This window comes from Carettochelys insculpta, chromosome 25, assembly GCF_033958435.1.
Source record: "Carettochelys insculpta isolate YL-2023 chromosome 25, ASM3395843v1, whole genome shotgun sequence".
Classification (NCBI taxonomy): Eukaryota; Metazoa; Chordata; order Testudines; family Carettochelyidae; genus Carettochelys; species Carettochelys insculpta.
This window is the reverse complement of record NC_134161.1, coordinates 4,226,792-4,247,317: the sequence shown is the minus strand read 5'-3', so window position 1 is coordinate 4,247,317 and position 20,526 is coordinate 4,226,792. Positions and strand designations below refer to the sequence as shown.

General features: G+C 48.2%; 1 protein-coding gene across 1 annotated transcript; it reads left to right on the top strand.

The window, feature by feature from the left end:
• Positions 1 to 1,374: 1,374 nt before the first annotated feature.
• Positions 1,375 to 19,326, top strand: LOC142001604 (5-hydroxytryptamine receptor 3B-like). The gene is made up of 8 exons (XM_074977012.1): positions 1,375 to 1,506; positions 7,181 to 7,225; positions 8,412 to 8,521; positions 9,891 to 10,060; positions 10,732 to 10,889; positions 17,221 to 17,431; positions 18,779 to 18,964; positions 19,055 to 19,326. The coding sequence occupies exons 3-8, from the start codon at positions 8,412 to 8,414 to the stop codon at positions 19,324 to 19,326; spliced, it is 1,107 nt and encodes a 368-aa protein (XP_074833113.1). The 5' UTR covers positions 1,375 to 1,506; positions 7,181 to 7,225.
• The last annotated feature ends 1,200 nt before the right edge of the window (positions 19,327 to 20,526 follow it).

Genomic DNA, 20,526 nt, shown 5'->3' with positions numbered 1-20,526 from the left:
AGACCCACTTCGTCAGATGCTTGCCCACGAAAGCTTATGCTCCAGTATGTGTGTTAGTCTAGAAGGTGCCACAGGACTTCTTGTTGTTTTTGAGAATACAGACTAGCTTGGCTGCCCCTCTGACACTTCCTCCAAAGTGGCGTTTTAGGGCTTCGCAGCTTCCCATCTCACAGCAAGCAAAGGCCAGCATCTCAGCTTCACTTTTACTCTGAGGTCTATGACCAGCATATCGCTTGTACAGATTTGACCGCCCTGATCCAGTATCCTCAGGACGTGAGTGGTCCCATATGAGGGATTTTGCTGGCCCGGGAAGATCAATGCTGGCTTGCCACCCCCAGTTCTGGGTTCTCCTCCAAGCAGCTGCCTGCAACTTCCAGCTTCTGTGGCTTTTCAGCCACAGCTGCTGGTCCTCTGGACACCCCAGGAGTGGGCTGCTGGCTTCCTGGCCGCAGTTCCCCAGCTGCCACTTTCCCGGCCATGGGCTGCCTGCTTCCTGGCCACGCTGCTGCTGGCCTGGCTGTGGCTCCCAGCTACCAGTCTCCCATCTTGCCCCGCTCTGACCTCCCGCCATCAGGAATCTCTGGTCCTGCCAGATCACAGCTGTTGCCAGACAAGAGTGTCCTGGATTTCAGAGGTACAACCTGTGTTTCAAGCTCCCCAAGCCTCTTATAAACAAGCTAATTACTCTTAAGGTAAAAACATTACTGAGAAAACAGAAATAGTAACAGAACCTACACACAGGTGGAAAAAAATCTTAACAGAGATCACCCCTGACTCCAGAATAGGGCCCTGGTGGGAGTCAGTCCTTGAAAGCCCGGAACTGGGTTTTCCCTGTGGTTACAAATTCATCCATTTAGATCTGAAGCCAGAACAAGGACTAGGCAGATCAGCCTTTTCTTTGTCCAGCTTGGGCCTTTGATCTTGGTCTTACGGACAATGTAACACGTCAGACCATGACCCCGCACCCCCACACTGCTCAAGAGCACTTGGGAAAGGCTGGGTAGTTCCTTAATCAGAAGGATGAAGAACTTTTTTTAACCTGTCTTTAGGGATGTCCCGGCAAGCCACTTAACATATATTGCCCCAGAAGTCCACATTTGTCAGGTATATTATCAATATTTTTTTCCCAAATTCCCAGACCTCACTTCTGTCATGTGTTCTCCTGCCGTCTTGGTCCAAAATATTACATCACTTAAATTCAATAAGCTCTGCCTTCTCTGCCCCAACTCCTTTCCCAGTCAGTCAGCCTGCACAAAAATAAACCCAACCTCAGCAATAACAAGAACTAACAACAATTCCTCTTCTGCCTGCCAGGCCTAGTTAACCAAAGTCATTTGTTTTTCAGGAAGCTCAGCCCCAGATGCCCAACAGCCCAGAAATTCTACTTTGCACCGTCTGACCAGGCACCTTTTACGGAATTACAGCAAAGGAGTGAGACCCGTCAGAAACTGGTCAAAAGCCACCACCATTTACCTTGATCTCTTTCTCCATGCAGTGCTGGATGTGGTAAACTGAACCTCAAGCTCATTTGCAACAGCGTCCCGCTGTTCACAATACGGTAGAATCTGCTGGGTGGAGACCGGAGTTGAATGCATGTCAGTGGCTGCATGTGGTCCTTTTCAGCAGAAGGAGCTGTGTGTTTATTGACACACCACTTTGCTCCTGCTACCCGGCTCCTTTTAAATAAGACTTGCTGGAGTTTCCAAATGCTAGAAAGAGGTTTTTAAAAGCAGCATGGTCAATTTAATTCAGGCCGAGAATAAGTATAAATAATTCCTGACTACTCAGTTCAAGGAAGAAATATTTCGGGTACATTGTTTTACAACAGGTTGCACAGACAAATTACAGACAGGCTTCTGTAAATCCACTATTTTGATTTGTTTCCTTTAGAACAGCATTAAGGAGTGAGGCTCGGGATTTACTGAACAGCCAAACAAAGTCAGGCTTCCAAGTTGAATGGGATTTATCTTTTGGGTGTTAGCTTCCTTAACCTATGTTGAAAACCCCAGGTTCAAAGCAACCCTTGCAGTTTTGGAAACCCACAGTCAAACAGCTTTGTGGTAGGTTAAGAAAACTAGGCAGGGCTATTTTCACAAAGAGCTCAGAGCAGACAAGGCTATCATATAATGAACATTGGCTTAAGCGGTTTGGATGCTTTTGGTGTGTCAGGGTATCAGAAAATGATGTGAATAGACACAGACTGGGGAGACTTCAGAAACCTAAGACCCCATTGACAGGGAAACTGAAAAGAGCAGAAAGGAAAAGATCAAATGAGCCCCAACGTGCTGAGTGTTATATGTAAAGTCCTCAGTACCAGAGAGAGAGCAAATGATACTCTGCCTTTTCTTTTAAGGAGCATCAGCTGCCAGATCAGATCGGATCAGATCAGAGGAGTCTGTTACTGGGATATGATGCAAAAGTTCCTCGATCACTTGTTCCCATTGGTATCTCAGGGTCTACTGGTCTTATATGTAGGTGTTCCATGGGTGCTATTGATGATATTGCAAACTCAACATTCAGAGCCTATTACCCCTGATATTTCACAAGCAGAACACAGAGGGAAATAATCACACCCAAAAAGTAATGTGCATGGGCTGGTGCGTTGGGAATGATGTTGTTCCAGATATGGCAATGTCCTGCAATATATTTGGAAAACACTTGGCTGTAAGCAAAGTAAAACTGAGCAATGCAATCATACCATCTGACCTGAAGAAAACACAAGTAACAAAAGAAACAACCAAAATAGCCAGCCTGATTTAAATTAGACTTACGGAAGTGTGTACTTTTTTAACAACCTAAAATGTCCTTAATAGTGCAGATCGGCCACACACATTAAAATAGGAATTTTCATTTTGGTAGTCTCTCTTTAAGCCTGGTCAGAAAGTCTGTGCCAATCAAAGTGCCTCCTCTAAACTACCTGAGACACTCTGATATTCTGGGAGCTGCCGAAATGTATTTGAGGAGCAGGCAAGCGTATTAACATAGGCAGAGGGAGGGCACTGTATTAATTAAATGAAATATGCTACATGAATTAACAAATAACTACAGGCACTGTAATTGCCTCTAATAGTGCATCTATATAATTCCTTGCTTATGCATTGAGATTACAATTCAGAGCAGGTGAAGATCTGAAGTTAGGGTGTTAATAAAGTGAGCGATTGGACCTCTTTCTTTCCAGAGGCGTGTAGCACATCAGAATCCTCTTCCTCCTGCCATGTACTTTCCAATAGCATTGTCCAAGGAGAAAATGGGAAACAGGGGAGTTGAAAAATGCCTTTTGGTTACGGTAACTAAAATGAAAGAACTCCAACAGCAGCCGTCTAGGATTTTGCATTTATCCATCTCAGCTGTAACGAGTCCTTCATTATGTTCAGTACTCAGTAGATAATGGTAAATTACCTAGTCTGCAAGCAAAACCTTCACATATTCTCAATTCATCTTCACTTCACCAGATGTCAGCTGAAGGGGAGTTCGGGCAAAATGATTACACCAGACCAGGAGTACAGTAGCACAAAAAGTCACAGTGTTCTCTGCTTACTTGGCTCTAACAAATGCACACACAAAATATTGTTATTCATGTGAGATAACATTCATGTTATTCATGTTAGATAAATCTAATGAGAGACTTGGCTCCAGAGCCAATGTCATCAAGAAGCTATCGGCTTTAAAGGACTTGATGCAGTAGAGACTTCAGCAGGTGCTTGTGCTAATAGACGAACTGTTCAGCAACCATTGTTTTTGTGTGAAAAGCTCTTACCCCATCTTCATCACTGCCTCTGACTTCTATTGTGATCTTTTGCCGCCTGTTTCATCTACATAAAAGACTAGTCTTGTCTGAGAATATCAAGTTATTATGAGTACCTTGGGGAAACCTGATTAGGGAGATAATCTAGTCAACGGAGAAGAGCTCCAATTTGTTTATATTGAGTTTCGTCAATTCCAAATCCCAGATACCTTTGTATTCCACTCCATTGACTAGAGCCTCCCAGACAGACGCTGAGGCATCTGTTTCTATAGTCTGCCGAACTGGAGACGATAAATAAGCATGTGTGGGAATTATCTGTATATTTGCTAACCACCAATTTAAGTCTAAGTAGTCTCCCTCTGTTAGGAAGACTAATCAATTCCAATTCTCCCAAATATCCTTCGCTTTTAACAAGCAAGATGGAAGGTAGCAGAAGAAGAAAGAGGGAAGAGCTGTGAATAATACCACAAGAGAACCAATTACGCCAGCCAGCTGGCATTGAGGAACTTCGTGTATCACTTGACAAATAAGAGTCAAGTTGAGCTGCAGATGTCTTTTCTCCTCCTCTCTCACCCTGCGCCAACACTGTGGGCCAAGAGGGGAATAAAGCCGGAAGTGCAGGACAGCTACTAGCACACGCCTTTTTATAGCGAGAACCAAAGGAATAGACACAATGGTGATGGCACTGCCGCTGCAGACAGTGGAGGCGTGCCCAAGAGCTAGACACATTAGCAGGAACGATGGAAGAAGTGGTGCCACAAAAGGAAGGGCTGGTCCAGTCGCTCTGGCATTTTGTGGGCCGACGGTCCTGCAGCTGATCATTTTGGTTCAAGGTATAATCACAAAGGATTGAAGAGGACTGAAGGCAAAGTTCCCTCTCATCTTTTCTTTTCATAGTGGGTTTTTTTTCCCCATACCCCTACTGAATAATTTTTGCGTCTCCCGAGGCATGTGCAAATGTGCTCCACTGGTACAAAATCAAAACAAAAGAAAGTCCCTTGCTCCTGGTGCGCTGCTAATCGGCTGGATGGCAATTGGATCTCTCTTGAGCAGCCCCACAGGTGCACAGCTTTCAGGGCACACTGGTTGAAAGAGCGTTAAATGTTGATTTCTCCTGCAAAAATCAATATCTTCACAGCAAGTCAACTGAATCCCTTATGTTCGTTGACCACACGGTAGAAGTGACTCATCTTGAGCTAAGTCCATCCCTTGTCCAAATCTGGATCTGGCCTGGCATTGATCGAGCATAGGACTATTACTGTGGGCCGTAGCAGGCAACTCGATCAGTGGAGCCAAATGGCAGCCTGCTTCGCCCAAGCTACGGTCATCTAATTCACCTTTTACAGATCATACATATTCATAGCATCATAGATGCTCAATGCATGGGGGGGGGTGTGGGGGGCTGCCAGATCACTGAATTCATCCTTTTGACAGGCAAATTCTAGCTCCCCAAAAGAGGACATATCGGGTATTCAGCCCTAACAAAGAAGAGTAGCCAAAAGGCCAAACAAAAGTGAGTTTCTCTTTTTCTTTTCTTTTTTTTCTTTTACATGCATACACCAAGAAAGTCCTGTCTGGGATGCTGATGCAGCACCACCGCCCCCCCCACGGACATATAGAAACAGGTCATTTGTATTTTGTGCAAAAGTGTTTGATTAGGCACACTCAATTCTCAATGCAGCCTCTTGTGCAACAAGCCAAGGGTTCTGAAAGATGTGCTGTACTTCCTTCTCTTGTTGCTGGTGATCCCCTACCTCACTTTTCACAGCAAAATGAGATAAATCCACTTTCCAAATGGCACAGATAGGTGAATACCACAGCAGACCCAAAGCATTCCTGCTATTCTCTTTTATTCCCCCAAGATGGGAGTCACACTTCATTAACAACTAGCATCTTTATTCCTTCTCTTTTGGGAGAAACGATCTCCTGCAGTCCAAAGGAGCGCTCTTTCTTCAGTTTATGCTTTTGCTTCAACCCAAGATACTAGTCATTTGAAAAAACCTTTCCCCTCAGGAATTACTAAGGCCTTGATATCACAATTAGTACATGCCTAACTTGAATCACGCTAGTAATATAGCAGCCCTGCTCATACTGCCAAACTTACTTGTTTATTTGGTGCCCCTGCATTCTACAACCGTACAAATAATACCACCAGAGAAGAAAAAGAAAATAAGTGGAATCATTACAAAGGCAGGCAATTTCTATGTACCATAAAATTACACCTCGCTTGAGGTCACAGATTCTTTTATGCAGGAAAATCCACACAAAGTTTTAGCACAAGTGGCTGCTGGTAGCAGCTGAAGAAACACCCTTTGAAAAATTATGAATATCCTGATTACAAATAAAAGCTCAGCCTCATATTTTTAGCCCGGGATTTGCTGAGAATATGGTATTACGCTTAGCAGCCTGATTAATGTCACAGTCACTAATTAGGGTGCAAAAGAGAGACTGATGATTCATTTAGAGCATCAAGTGCAGTGAAAGTGCTATTTGATCAAAGATAATTTACTGTGGTGAGGATTGCTCAGCCACAGAGGAACAAGAAATGGGAGCTGCAGGCAGGCGTGAAGCAAGGTGACAGCCAAACAACCCTAAGGATCCTTCTATGTGGCCTGGCTTTATCAAAGAATAATGTACAGGGATGCAGTCAAATTGAAACCTAGTCAAATACCTGAGTTGAAAGTGTTTCATGAGCGCCCCCTGGCAGGTTTGGTGGTTTTATTCTTTAGTTCTTCATGCAACAAAAGCAACAGGAAGGAATCACAAGAGCATAGCTGAGTCCCAGACAAAGATGTTTACGAAACACACACAAACTTGCAAACGCAGGGCTGGTTTTGATGGCTTCTAAACCATGGAGCACACTGAGAAACATTGGAGAGCTCAACAGCTGTTTAAAGAGATATTTATCCTATTCCTTCACACCCTATTTTCCTGTTTCATAAATGGCCTTCAATCCCATGTCACTGCATGAAAGCCCCACAGAAAGCACAGGAGAAACTCCCATTATTACCAATTGCTGTAACCAGGCACACTGCTTCCAACCTTGAGTAATCCTGTAAAAGGCAATGGGACTATCCTTTGTAGCAGAGTACAGACAGGAGGAGAGATTGCAGGAGCTACCTGGTTAGTGAGGGAGTATTTTTGAAATGATGAGTGGAAGAGATTTTCAAAATCCCCTGATAGATTTAGCACAAAACCCAAATGACTCTCAATGGGTGAAATGTACAAGACACCACAATAAAGAAATAATGAGCCACACTTTGCCCATCTCTTTCATTTTGAGCAACCTTAGATCTTGTGCACAGCACCAAAACACACAGCAGAGCCTCTCTGATCTGAGAACAGTGTGATTTGTTAAGTTGCCTTCTCTCTTTGCAATTCATTCAGTGGGTTATGTCATTTGTTAAACATTTGATTTGATTTTTCTCCCTACAGGATACAGAGAATCAAAAGCTAACAACAAGCATTTGGTTTCAACAGGTAAATGGATACTTCCTGTTCCAAATACCTATGATGCCAAAGCAGATAGAGAACTTGACTGTTGAATCTACACCATTTACTATACAGTTTACTTTCTGACTCAGTTAGTGTTGTAATGATCAGTGCCAAGTGCATCTTCACCAACAGACAATGCGAGATTGTTATCTTGTTTGCATCTGTCTACGTGGGTTTAGGGGAAAGAAGTTTTGAGTCTTGCGCGTGTGTGCCCGAGTTGATGCTTTTAGAAAGCAAAAAGGTGTTACTGGGACATTAAAAGTATTTCAATGTTCTAAAAGCACATACCTGTACATCCATGCCTGCACACACTGGGCACACCCTAAACCAGCCATTACAGATTCCCCAGTGTTCTGAACAGAATTGGGGGGCGGGGAATCAATAAATGATGCAACCAATTGAACTTCTTCCCTTTGCAGAATTTCTGATTATGATCTGCTCAAAATGTATTCCTTTGATATAATTCAACCACATTTTTGCAGGGCTCTTCCAGGAGCCAGAGCAGATTCACCTGCAGAAGGGTCTAGCTCTCACATCTATGCCTTTTTCCCTTCCCAGGGGAATTGAAAAGAAATCAGGCATTTTAAAAGGCTTCTCTAGAGCATCGGATAGGGTAGATGAGCCAAGCACACAGGCAGTGCTGCTCAAAATATTTCAAACATTCATGAGCATTTTTTAAGTTTCAAATTTTAACCCTAAAAGAAAAAAAGGGGAACAAATGTCCACTTCACATTTAAACACACCCCGGACGCAGGCACATCTCAGTGAATTCAGGCTCTGAGAAATGCATCATTTTCTGAGCCATGCTGGCAATGGGGATGGTGAAGCAGTAGAGGAGTGGCTGCATCAGACCAGGTTGTACAGACTCCCTGTGATAGGTGAAGCAGCTGTGCTCCTATGATAATATCTGCTTGCACACCTAAACCAACCTGCCCCCTAGAAAGCGGAGAAGGACTTGCTTGCTAGCATGAGCCTCTCTTTCTTGGGTCTTAGCCCAGGCCATCATGTGATAATCACTTTCCCAATACAGGGACAGTCTCTGTACAAAGCATCCCCTAAATCAGCAAGCCAATGGTTCAGACTCACTGCAGCACCCCAGCTAACCCACCTCGCCAAGTCACAACATGGGAAACTACCCAGGCAGTCATGCTCTCCGTCCTCTCCCCTCCAGATGGGGAAAGATGACCTTCTCACCTGGAATTCCAGCCTCTATGGTGGGATCAGGGAGACTTCGCTGCCCCTCAGCGCCATCTGGTCTCCGGATATCGTCATCAACGAGTTGTGAGTTTGGACGGGGTCGGAGTCTCCCTGCATGCCAGTAGTTTGGGGGAGGGGGTTCCAGGTTTTTTTTTTGGCTGAGCGGTGCAAGCTCTCCCTCTGCCCACAGCAAGAACTCAAAGCTCCATCTGAAAGAAAAGAATGCTGCTTATTTCTAATGGCTCTGGACTAGCTATATGACAGCTTTGCAGGGGATGGATGGGCAGCCTGAGCCTCAGGTTTGAGGCACTTAGCCACCATGGAGCTAGAGATTCCAAACACTGCTTGGCCCTTCATCCCGCTGAGCCTCATTCATTGAGTGCCACAGGGATTCTTTGACTGACACGTATCTGGTCTCCACGACGGTCGTGCCTGAGCACCTCGCCAACTTCAACGGCTTCATCCTCGCAGTGTCCCTTGGAGCGAGGCACAGACCTGCTGTTATGACCATTCTACAGATGAGGCACTCAGGGGCAGAAACCTAAGTGACCTCCCTAAAAACAAGCAGTTCTGAAGCACCTTAAAGAGTAACAAATTTAAGTAATGTGCTTCCATGGGTAAGACTGAAGAAGTGGGTCTTACCCAGAAAAGATAATTATCTAATACTTAAATTAGTTTTTAAGGTGCTACAGAACTGCTTGTTTCCTGTGCAGACTAACATAGCTACCACTCAGGGACCTTTCGAAGGTCTCCCAGATGGAGCAGGGAATTAAATCTGGGGGTTCTTAAGTCCCTGACCACTGGACCTTCCTTGCACCAGTAGCAGCACAAGAGAGTTTGAAGTCCTGAGCTCCTGCCCACTCTGCATGGACATACGTCCCGGCTGGACAAGGTCCTGGCTGGGATGACCTTGTGGGGGTTGATCCTGCTTGAAGCAGGGGGCTGGACTAGATGACCTCCTGAGGTCGCTTCCAGCCCAGGGATTCTGTGATATGATAAACATCGTTAGCATTTTTCATATCCCCCACAGGGTGTTAGCCCAAGTTCTGCTCTACGCCCACCATGCGGGCCTGAGTCACTGTTCTCCCCATGCTCCAGCATGCTGGTGCTGTCGGAGTGGCTTGAAAAGTTCATTGTGTGGGGGTGGGTGGGTTGGGGGAGAGTTAGGAGCAGTGCGCAGGTGCTGATATTAGTTCCCATTTTTCAAAGGGACAAACAATTTTGGGGACCCAACCTGAAGTACTGGAAAGGGACCTGATTTTCAGTACAAGCCAAACACCTGCTCTTCAGGAAATCGGGTCCCCAGCCAGGCCACAAAATCACTCGTCACTTTGGAAAATCTCAGCCATTATTCCTGAAGCCTTAACGCCTCTCGGTCTGTATCTGTGTAACAAACTCATCAGGTGTCTCTCCCACTCTGCCCTCGTGCAACAAACCCTCCTGTTCTGTGTAGCGTGGACGTCAGTAGGTCTCCTGAGCTCCCCTATGTTTTTGTGAATGCTGCTGGGATGATCAAGAACTACCAGCCCCTGCAAGCGGCGTCCGCGTGCCGGTTGGAGATGTGTGCCTTTCCCCTGGATGCCCAGAACTGCAGCCTGACCTTCAGCAGCATCTGGCACACAGGTGGGCAGGACAGCCTTGGAAACGTGCAAATCCAACACCCGATTTCCACAGACGAGAGCCAGCCAACCTCCCACGGACAGGGAGGTTCGTGTTCTTGAGAGGCACAACGAGGGAGTATAAAGAGGAACGTGACTGCATGTGTTGCAGGACCTAGTGCAGCACTGCCCCATTGAGCGCCCCCTCAGAACCCAGGGCTGGTCCAGTGCTAATATCAATACCAGGCATGTCACAAGTCAGCAGGAGCTCTTATATCAATTGGGGGAGCCGGCTCCGTCTCATGGGGGACATTGTAAGTCTGACTCTGTCTTTACTCTGGATCCCTTAGCAGCTAAAGGAGATCCCGCTGGTGGACAAGTGACCAACTGCATCTGCAGTGGCCAAAGTGAAGATCCCACAGCATGGTGGGCTGGAAAAGCCAATCGAGGGAAAATGGAACAGGTCTCCTCAGGCACCGCTCAGAACAAATTGCATCCATGCTGCACAGAGGAGCGGTTCAGTCCTGAGCAGAGGGAGCTTGTGCCATTTTCCAGGACTATGGAGAAAGCCAGTCAAGTGCCTTCCCCAGTCCTGTGGCCGCTGCCAGCTCGTGGAGGAAATGGTGTGAGAACATCCTATGTTCACCAGTCCTTCCCTTCCTCTGAGACCCTGACCTTCGATTGTGTCATTCTCAGTGCAGGATGTGGACCTGGCCTTATGGAGAAGCCATGAGGACATTCAGGATGACCAGATGTTGTTCCTGGATGACGGTGAATGGGAGCTGCTCTCTCTGTCCTCACATCCCCGGGTCCTGTGCATGGAGACTGGACGATTCGCCCAGATTCAGTTTAATGTAAGTATCGACAATTTCTCCTTTGCCTTTAATCTGCTGATTTCGTTCCACTTGGCATCTTCCCCCTTCCCTTCTTTTAGTCTCTCTCTCTCTCTCTCTCTCTCTCTCTCAGCCATTCGTGCTGGGCTTCAGAGTCTTCAAACCCATCACGAGCATATGGGCCCTGCTGTGCCTCACGTTCTCACTGACATGGAACATGGTGCAATTCCTGCCTCTGGAAGGGTGGGGGTCCGCTGGGAAGAGGGTGCTTGCCCTGTGGATGAGAAGTGGAGGTGGGCAGCGAGGGAGAAAGCAGGACGTTATTCTGCAAAACGCCCCCGTACCAGTGCAGAGGATGAAGTAGATGAGACAGGCACCACCAGCTGCATGCTGGGAATGTACTTGGTTACCACACAGTCCAACCCCAGAGCGGGGCTCTTGGAGATCAACCTCCAAAGCGAGTCAGCATCAGCCTTTGCCCAGGCTCCTTGTCCAGGCTCACCAAAGGGGAGTTGGGAGACAAAAGTGGCAGTTGCCCCAGAGCCCAGCAATTCAACAGGGCCCAGGGCTCATGGCCTTCAATGTGCAACAGTGGTGGCCAGAGCCTCGTGCCCTTTAAATCACCACCAGAGCACCATGTGGCGCTCTCCGGGCAGTATTAAGGAATGGCTCGGGTGTGGGAGCACAGCACAGCATGCTTCAGCCTGACTGCCTAGCCCCCCTGGCTTCTGCCAAAAGCCCCACCCCTTCCAGGAGTGCAGAGTCACCCCCTTCCCCCACGTTTTCCAAGGCTGTTGGTTCCCCTGTCCCCAGCTGTCAGGCAGGCTGGGGAAACTCCAAGAGAGAAATAGTCAAAGAGAGTCTGAAGAAAGGAGCTCTGCCCTGGTCCTTGAATACCCCAAATTCACTCCCAGGGAAGAGAAAGTGAAATTTAGACCAACGCTGAGGTACAGCAGCTCTGAGCGAGCACCTGCTCCTGGTGCCCAGACACATATACAACAAACTCTTGTTTATCCACTGTTTGATCAACCGGCACCCTCAGATAACCGGCATAACGCTGGAAAACGCAGCTTCCCCATTTTTTTCCCCCTGAGAGTCCAGGGGTGCTATACGAGCCCCCCCAACTGAGTGGGAGCCTCCCCCATGCTCCTCACGCTCCCTGGGGGCTGTGTGACAATGTCCCCCCACAAGCAGCTCTTGCTGCCACCACCAAAATGTAAACAGGGCAGCAGCTGAGCAGGAGCTAGAACTGAGGGGTGGGAGGATCTTGGGCAGGGCACTGCCCACTGCCTGTTCCTCCCCCCTCCAGCTGTTCTCCATTAACCATAATATTTGAATATCTGGCAACCTCCTGGTTGCAGGGCTGCTGGATATCAAAGTGTTAACTGTAGTGACTTACCGCCGGATCCCCAGCCAAGGAGGCATAGGTCTGAATGGCACCAACACTGCAGTCCAAGTTCACGTGCTTTTGAATGGAAAAATCTTTGTATTGTTATCGTGGAGTGAAATTGTGTCTCTCAAGTCTGGACCTTGGCTGTACCTGGTCGAAGAAATCTGGACCATGACAAAATATAATGGCCTGTCCCTGGTCTAGAGAGTCAAGGTCAGAAGCAGCCGCCTGTACCACATCACACCATAGCTTCTAGTCAGAGCTGAGCTCAACGAACCAGACTGGATCAGGGCCAATGAGCCAGCCAAAGAGGGCTGGTAGGGCAAGAAGTCAGTAGAAGAACTAGGAATGAGGCATGTGGCCAAGGACAAGGAGCAGGGCTGGGGCCAGGAAGGAGGAGCAACGCAAGGTATGAGGAGTGCACAGCAAGGTCTGTTTGCTGCAGTGAGCCAGGGAGGTGCCAAGCTGCATGGACAGCTTCCAGATGTTTCCTCTCGGCCTAAAGGGCTGTGCCTAAGGCAGTCAAGACACGTGGTAGGCTCCTGTATGGGTGGGACAGCCGGAGGTGCTTGAACCCACACTGCTGCTTCTGGGCCCCTGGATCATCACACCTACACACAACGATTTAGGCTTCCAGTGTGTAGTACAGGACCAAGCAGCTGGTGCTGACACGGAGCAGGGCTGCTGTAGGTGCTCTGCTTCAGCTGTCCCCCCGTCGCACCAGCAGGGACACTTGCTGTCAATCGATGTCATGTGTGTTAGAGCACCTACATTCCAAGCAGCAGCGTTTAGGAGACAGCCTGCAACTCCCGTCTCCTCTGTGGAGAAGGGGAAGCAGCTAATTTGTCCACACTGCTTGTTGGAGGACGAAAATGTGTTGTTGTTTTGATGAGCTTCTTGACTAAGAGTTAAACACCTCATTAATTTTAAAGAGAGCCGTCTCCAAACATTATTAATGCCGGTGCGAATAATGAAGAACACTTAAAGGTAAAAGCACTCAGAGCAGCAACTGTGCTGGGGAGGAGAAGGGCTGTGGGTCTCGGTTGTAATAGACACCCCTTTGATGGAAGCACCAAACGCCACACTGAAAGCTTTGGGAACCCTGAGACTCTGGGCCCCAGACAACAGCCTAGGCATTTCCCCAGCAGCTGTGCAGCTCTCCCTAACTTCCCAGCAAGTCTCACCGCAAGCTCAGCCTCACCCCACTTGCCATTCATAGCCCAGATAAACACAGAGGCAAACCACCACCCTGTCTGGTGAATCAGACCACACAGGAAGGATCCTGAGAACAGTGACTGAGTTTAAGGCCCAGGTTTGGGCTAGAAGATATTTCAGCTGACTTCAGTGGAGTCGCTTGCAATTTACCCAAGTGTCTCCGACCGGAGGAAGCAGGCCCACGCTGCTTGACCTCAACACGCTCATATAACTGCCTTCCCAACTGTCCAGCCTGTCCCAGTAAAAAGGGCCTGATTTTCTTGAAAAGGTGATTGGACAGTAAGTGGCTTTTTCAAAGACACAGTTAAATTTTTCCACCTGTTCTATTAAAAATGTCCAGTTTTTATAAAAACAAATCCTTTTCGCAAACAAGATTTCAGTTTATTAAACTCTAATGTGGAAGCATTTCAGTTTTTGGTTCCAAGGTTTTGCTGACAAACTGAAAATTTTCCATGGGGAATTTAACTTTTTTTACATATTTGCATTCCTGCAAAAATCATGAGCATCTCCCTCCCACGCCCCTAGAACTATACCTGCACGCTGGCACCATGGAGCTACACAGAGCACAGCCTTGGACAGGGGCAGTTGCAGCCTTTCTGGTGGCTCACGCTCCATCGCTGGTGCTGAGATGAGACCCGGGGGTGTGGTTTTCCATGGAAATCCAGTGCCTGCTCTTGGTAGGGTGAACATTAAGATGCATTAGTTTTGAACCACCTGCTCTTAAGTTATCTCATAACTTGCATATCTCCTGTATAACGTTCCCACTGAAGCTGCCCTCTTTCCTGCCCTTTTACTGACGGCATATACCCACTTCTGCCCTGTTTGGTCCCAGCAAACCTCTCACCTTCACTTTTGCGCCTAGAACATGCCGGGTACATCACAGGACTCTGGCGATGTTCGGAAGCTGGGGCTGCTTTTAGGCGGAGAACCCCACGTGAAGAAATTTTGCATGACAAGGATGCCAGTTCCGAGCTTGGGACCTGTTCCTCTGAGTCCTGGTGGCAGCAGAATGGTGTTTGGTCCTGCCAAGAGGGCAGGGAACTGGACTTGATGACCTGTTGAGGTCCTTTTCAGTTCTAATGTTTGATGATTCTGATAAAACACTGGAGCCTGGACAGAAGGACAGTAAGTGGACTAGAGAGTGACAGATTCAGGGATATGCCCTAGGAATCTGGGGGTGGAGGGATGCACTGAACTGACAGACACTGAAGTTACTGCCCTCCCATTCCCCAAGAGCAAACCAAGGGAGCTGTGCCCCACGTCACTCATGCAGGGTCCCATTGGGTACTGAGCAGTGTTCCATGTAAGCTGAGTGCTAGGGCAGCTACCCAGGAGAGATTCAGGTGCTGCCCAGCTGATTGGCAGAGCACTGACAGCCGGCAGCATGTGTTGCTCTTGGTGGTGCACATAAAATTTATTCTGCCCATGGATGGACAAAAATAGAGGGAGTCCTGGTCCTGAGCCAATCTCATTTGAAAACATCACCAGCCAGCTCACGCTGACTGAGCAGCTTTCAGGCAGGAGTCACTTCTGACTCCTTACTGCCCTGGAAGCCCAGGCAAGAGGAGAGCATTGCAAGTTGGCTGTCTGCAAGAGAAATCACAGCACTTGCAGATGAGGTGGGGGGAGAGCATGAAGCAAACTTAGCAGTCAACCTATGTCTAGGTGTCAAACTCTGTCTGCACCATAAAGACAGTCATGCAAAATTAAGTGCTGGTGGGCTGTGCTATCAAGGAGACAATTCATGCCTCACCTTGGGTAATATTCCATCTCCAATGTGCGGCTGCTGTACATGCTTGGAATGAGATTGATCTCTTTCATTAACATCAATGGGCTGCAAATACCTTTGTGTACTTATTATTACCTGGCTTTAATGGATAATGAAATTGTGGCATAATATTGCTAACACCTGAAGGGTGTCTAATGGAGAACACAACTGAAACTCAAGTGCTTTCCTTCCTGTGCTGGAGAATTTAAAGGCATCAACTTCTTTGCCTGTTAGAGAGGAAGGAATGTTGCTGCTGCAAGATCCGCAAAGAGTGACTCCGTGTGAGGTCAGCCCAGTGCCATTCCTACCCCCCAGGGCAGGAGGAGGTAACCCCCTGCTGACTCCTGGTGGCTGAGAGAGAAGAACCGGGGTCCACGCACCACCTAGCTCCTGTTCTGAGCCTAATGGAGTACACAGGATGCTGCCACAGCAAATCCCATGTCTGACTGAGAGCCCCACTGACTAGCTAGATCTTCCTTGGTGTCTGGCTACCACACCCAAGGCAGTGAAATTGGTAGGAATCTGTTGTATCATGCTGCCTGTGAACCTGAGAGCAGGGCCCCAGCCAATTGCAAATGCTGCGCTCATAAAACTCATGCAAGGCTCCTGCTTTTCCTGGGTGAGATCCAAACTGTGATCTCCACATGCCACACCGGCCGACATTTTGCTCTTTAAAGCCATGCCGGGGTGCATGGTGCCAATGGTCAGACAGAGACATCAGAGATCAAATTAGATCAGTGCCGACCAAATACACACAGACCCTCAAAAGTGGAGTGGGGGAGAAGCCTACCTAGGATTACTTTCATCCCTTCGGGTTTTTATTCCGACATTCTGCATGGAAACAGTTCCCACTGAAAGATGTTCTCTGGCGTGCAGCAGTTATTTTTTAGAGGGAAATGTTCTCTCATTGGGTGCTTTGAGATCCAGGGACTTGGATTAAAAAATTTCAGGTTCCTTCAGACTCATTGTGGCGAGCAAGCCAAACCCAGCAAGCTGAGTTAAACTGCATTATGGCTGGATTTGGAAATGTTCAGTGGACCCAGAACATACTACTCCACCACCTAGAAATCTCATGAAGGACCCAGTTACAAAGCCATGAACTAGAGTCTCAAAAAAGTCATGCCCAGTGAAGCTATGGCTACATTCGTATCCCAAAATAGCAACTGTGCAGCTTAACATTGTGCTCGAAATAGTAGCGCTATTTAGAGTGTAGTATTTCTTTTCCGCTACTCCTCATCATGACAGAGGTAGCAGAAACTTCCAAATAGCCACTTCTTTCGAGCTCTGGTGCCATTTGGACACACCAAGTTCAAAATAAGTTAACTCAAAATAACTTATGCAGTTTGCATAGTGCATATTGTGTAAGTTATTTTACGTTATGGCTACAGCGTAGTCATAGCCTGAGACAGAGAAAGAGAGTCGAATGTTTGGCTTTGAATTTTCATTAAAAGTTCGCAGGGCCATAAAAAGCCAGTGCATGAATTACAGTTGATTGTGCTTCCCCTTTGAGCCCCAAACTAGGTAAATTCAACGAGCTAACGGTTTAGCAGAAAGAAGGCTTGCACAGTGGTACCCACGATGAACGGCAGGGAGAGTTAGTCTCATCACTTGGATCACAAATAAGGCAACATGAACCATTCTTGGTGTTCAGCTATTTCAGCTTCTGTCTGATTCTGCCAAGCCCAGAGGCAAAGAAATCACGTGGAGAGATATGAACAGGCGTTCCCAAAACTGCTGCCAACTTCAAAATGTTCCAGATTTGTGGGCAGAAAATTCAAGCTGGTTGTGAAGTCACAAAAGGTTTGGCGACATCAGTCTTTGGCCATTAACAATGCTGGCCTCTGCTTCACCTTGCAGCACTTAGGTCTCGGTCACGAGTGGCCTCCACATCTTTGCAATTTAGAAAATGTTAAAATACCATGTCCCACTGTTTTCAGGTCCTGCTTAGGCTTGACTCTGACCTCTCTGCTCCTCCACAGGTGGTTATCCGAAGACGGCCCCTGCTCTATGTAGTCAGTTTGCTGATCCCCAGTCTATTCCTGATGCTCATCGACCTGGCCAGCTTCTACTTGCCACCCAACTGCGGCACCAGGATAACCTTCAAGACCAGCGTGCTGGTCGGCTATACTGTCTTCCAAGTCAACATGTCAGACAAACTTCTGGGCAGTGCCATCAGCAGCCCCCTGATTGGTGAGCTGGGTTTGGCCGGTGCATCATAGACTGGCTGGGTTGTGAGGGTAGGGACTCCATCCCAAGGGAACACGTAGGGCTGTAGATTTGGAAATGCTACAGGCCAGCAATGACGAAGATTCAGGAGTTTAACCTATTTTGTCTCCAGACGAGGCTTAAAATGGACAGTAATAGGCCACCTGCCTTGAGGAGACACTTCTATGGTCTAATCATTCCTCTAGCAGGGAAACACTGAGCCACATTTATCCAGCTCCTCCCTGCTGACTTGGGGCTTTGCTCTGACGTGGTGGGGCTGCTTTGGCAGCCAGTCACTGGTGCCAGTGCAGGTTGAACCTCTATAATCCGGCACACTCTCATCTGGCAACATCCCTTATCTGGCATGATTTTAGTTAGCTGGACGACCACTTCTCAGGGGTGTGGCCAAGTTTCCCCTAGTCCCATAAAATTTATTTACAGCCACCAGTCCTGGCTGTCAGCGTTCTGTGCTGTTATTTAGCTCTAATTTGCCCCTAAATGTCTTCTTAGAGCCCAGTAAGCAGGTGAAGTTTTGCAAATGCTGCCAGACAATATTGACCTCCTGTGGTCCAGCAAATTCTCCCATCTGGCGCTGGTCAGGTCCTGAGGGTGCTGGACTAGAGAAGTTCAACCTGTATTGTTCTTTTTTTAGGCACCTGTTGCTAACCGTACCTCTGGGAAAAGAACGACAGCGCTGCCAGCCCAGCACCCTGCGTGCACTGCAAACCCCGCTGGCATTACCCAGCCAATCATCAGGCATGGCTCTGCTTGATGCTCAGCCTCCAGTTGTAGCAGATTGCCAACCCAGAGGAAACTACCTTTCTATTTCTCAACCACTGGGCTAGTTGAAGCTGGGCTTACGGAGGTTATACTGGGGAGTCATATTCTTTTAAATACAGTTGTCGGAAACTTTGCCTGGCTGTGGTTGCAGTGTTTGAAAACACTTCGATGCCCCAGTGCGGGCAGAGCCTTAGGGTACGTCTCCACTGTAAATTAGGAGCTGTGATTACAACGCGCGCAGACGTACCGAAGCTCGCTTTGATTTAGCAGTAAAATGGTGGCAGCACAGACGAGCCCCACACACTGAGGGCCCTAGGAACGTGCACGAGTGGCTATGCCTTGTAGCCACCATGGATTCCTTTCTGTTGGTCCTCAAGTTAGCTTTGCCGGAGCTAGATCAAACATTGCGTAGGTGTATCTACCCATTCAACAGTCATCTCCTGTGACCGCAGTGTGGACACACCCTTACGGACTACTTCAGCCATTGCAGTTTGGGATTCTGTTCGCCTGTTGCGCTCGGTAACATTCCTCTCTCTCCCCTCATTGCCACAGGGGTGTTCTTCACAGTTTGTATGGCCTTCCTGGTGCTCAGCCTCTCCAAGTCTGTTCTGCTACTCAAGTTCCTTCATACTGGGGAAGACCCTGTGCGGGAAAGGCTCTTCTCCTGCTGCTGGGCGGGCAGTGCCTTTGACAGGGGAGGCCCTGGTGAGGACTCCCAAGCATCCAGAGAGATTCCAGGTACATGCCAGGCTGGGTTTTCTGAGCACCCTGTGCACATTCAGCCCACTGAACCGCTGCCTGGCTGAACATGCTTTGCTGTCACCGCAGGTGTCTTGCGGAATGGGGAAAAGGAGGAAGTGAAAGGAGAAGGCTCTTGGACAGTGACGAGCACCCAGATGGTCCAACTGGAGAAGATCCTGGCCCAGCTCTTGCTGATTAGATCCCAGCTCCATGCACTGGATGGGCCCAGACGTCTGGAAGTCAACTGGCTCATGCTGTCCTCCAGGCTGGACAGACGGCTGTTCTGGGCGTATGTCCTGACCCTGGGGGTGTACGCAGTCACGCTCTGCTCCCGGTGGCTGGTGTGGAGCTGGCAGTAATGGCAGTGGAGGCTCTCTCTCTCCACTCCTGAGCACAATGCTAGTGCTGACCTCCTAGTGCCCAGGAAATGCTTCCCCCTGCTATGAAGGACATGAACACCAGACAGGTTTTGAATCACACCCCCCTAGCCCCTTCCACCAGCGGGGACAACCTCTCTCTTGACCTCCCCTAATTTCAGCTGGGATGTGCTTCCCCAGGGAGTGCTCACACAGGCCTCCGGAGTTTTTGCTGCTCCTGGAGAGCAGGGGGAGATATTCCAGCTCTGCTGTCCAGCAAGAGGGGCAGGCAGGATGCAGCCAGAGAGAACTCTCAGTCATACCTAGAGCTTCCCAGTCCTTTCTCCCTCACAGGACCTCAGCCTGCTTTTGGCATCTGTACAAACAGTGCCCCTTAGTGGTGACTGATGCTTTGGACAGGGACAAGAGACTTGATGAACCCACAGCTCGTACGCACAGATTCGACCACACACATCAAGATGCGCTTTGCATCCAGTACATGCTCAAGTCCACCAGTAGTCAGCCAAGTACTTAAGCAAAGGCATTTCTATCAGGAATTGGCACCAGGGGAACAAGGAGTCAGGATTCCCAGATAGTATTGCCAGCTCTACCACTGAGTGGCCTTTGGCAAGTCACTTAAACCTCTCTGCTGCATGATTTAAAGGCGGGCCAAATACGCCTGTAAACTTCCTTTGAATTCAAGGCCAGGAAAAGGAGGCTTCACCCCTCAGTGCTCGTCCCTTCCTAGAACCCAATGCACAACCAGCCTGCCATGTTGCTGGCCTCTGTTGTTGAGCTAGCACCTCAGTGTACAGCACAATGCAGATAGTAAAGCATTTTCCCTAGTGCAAACAATGCTCTGGCTGGTTGTAATGAGCCATTCCTCCACTAATTAGTTCACTGGTCATCACTTACAGCCCCCAACTCAGACCACTGCAACGAATTATTAAAGACCTACAACCTGTTCTTAATCAGGATGCTACACTCCAGAAGGCCCTGGGTGACATGCCTGTTCTCTCCTACAGACAACCTCCCAGCCTCATGAGGATCCGTACTAACAGCCACAGTCTATACCCCAGGAACACCAGTCCTGGAACCTTTCCCTGCAACAAAGCCCGCTGCCAGCTTTGTCCACATATCGTCTCTGGAAATACCATCACTGGACCTAACCAGGTTACTCACAGAATCACAGGCACTTTCTCA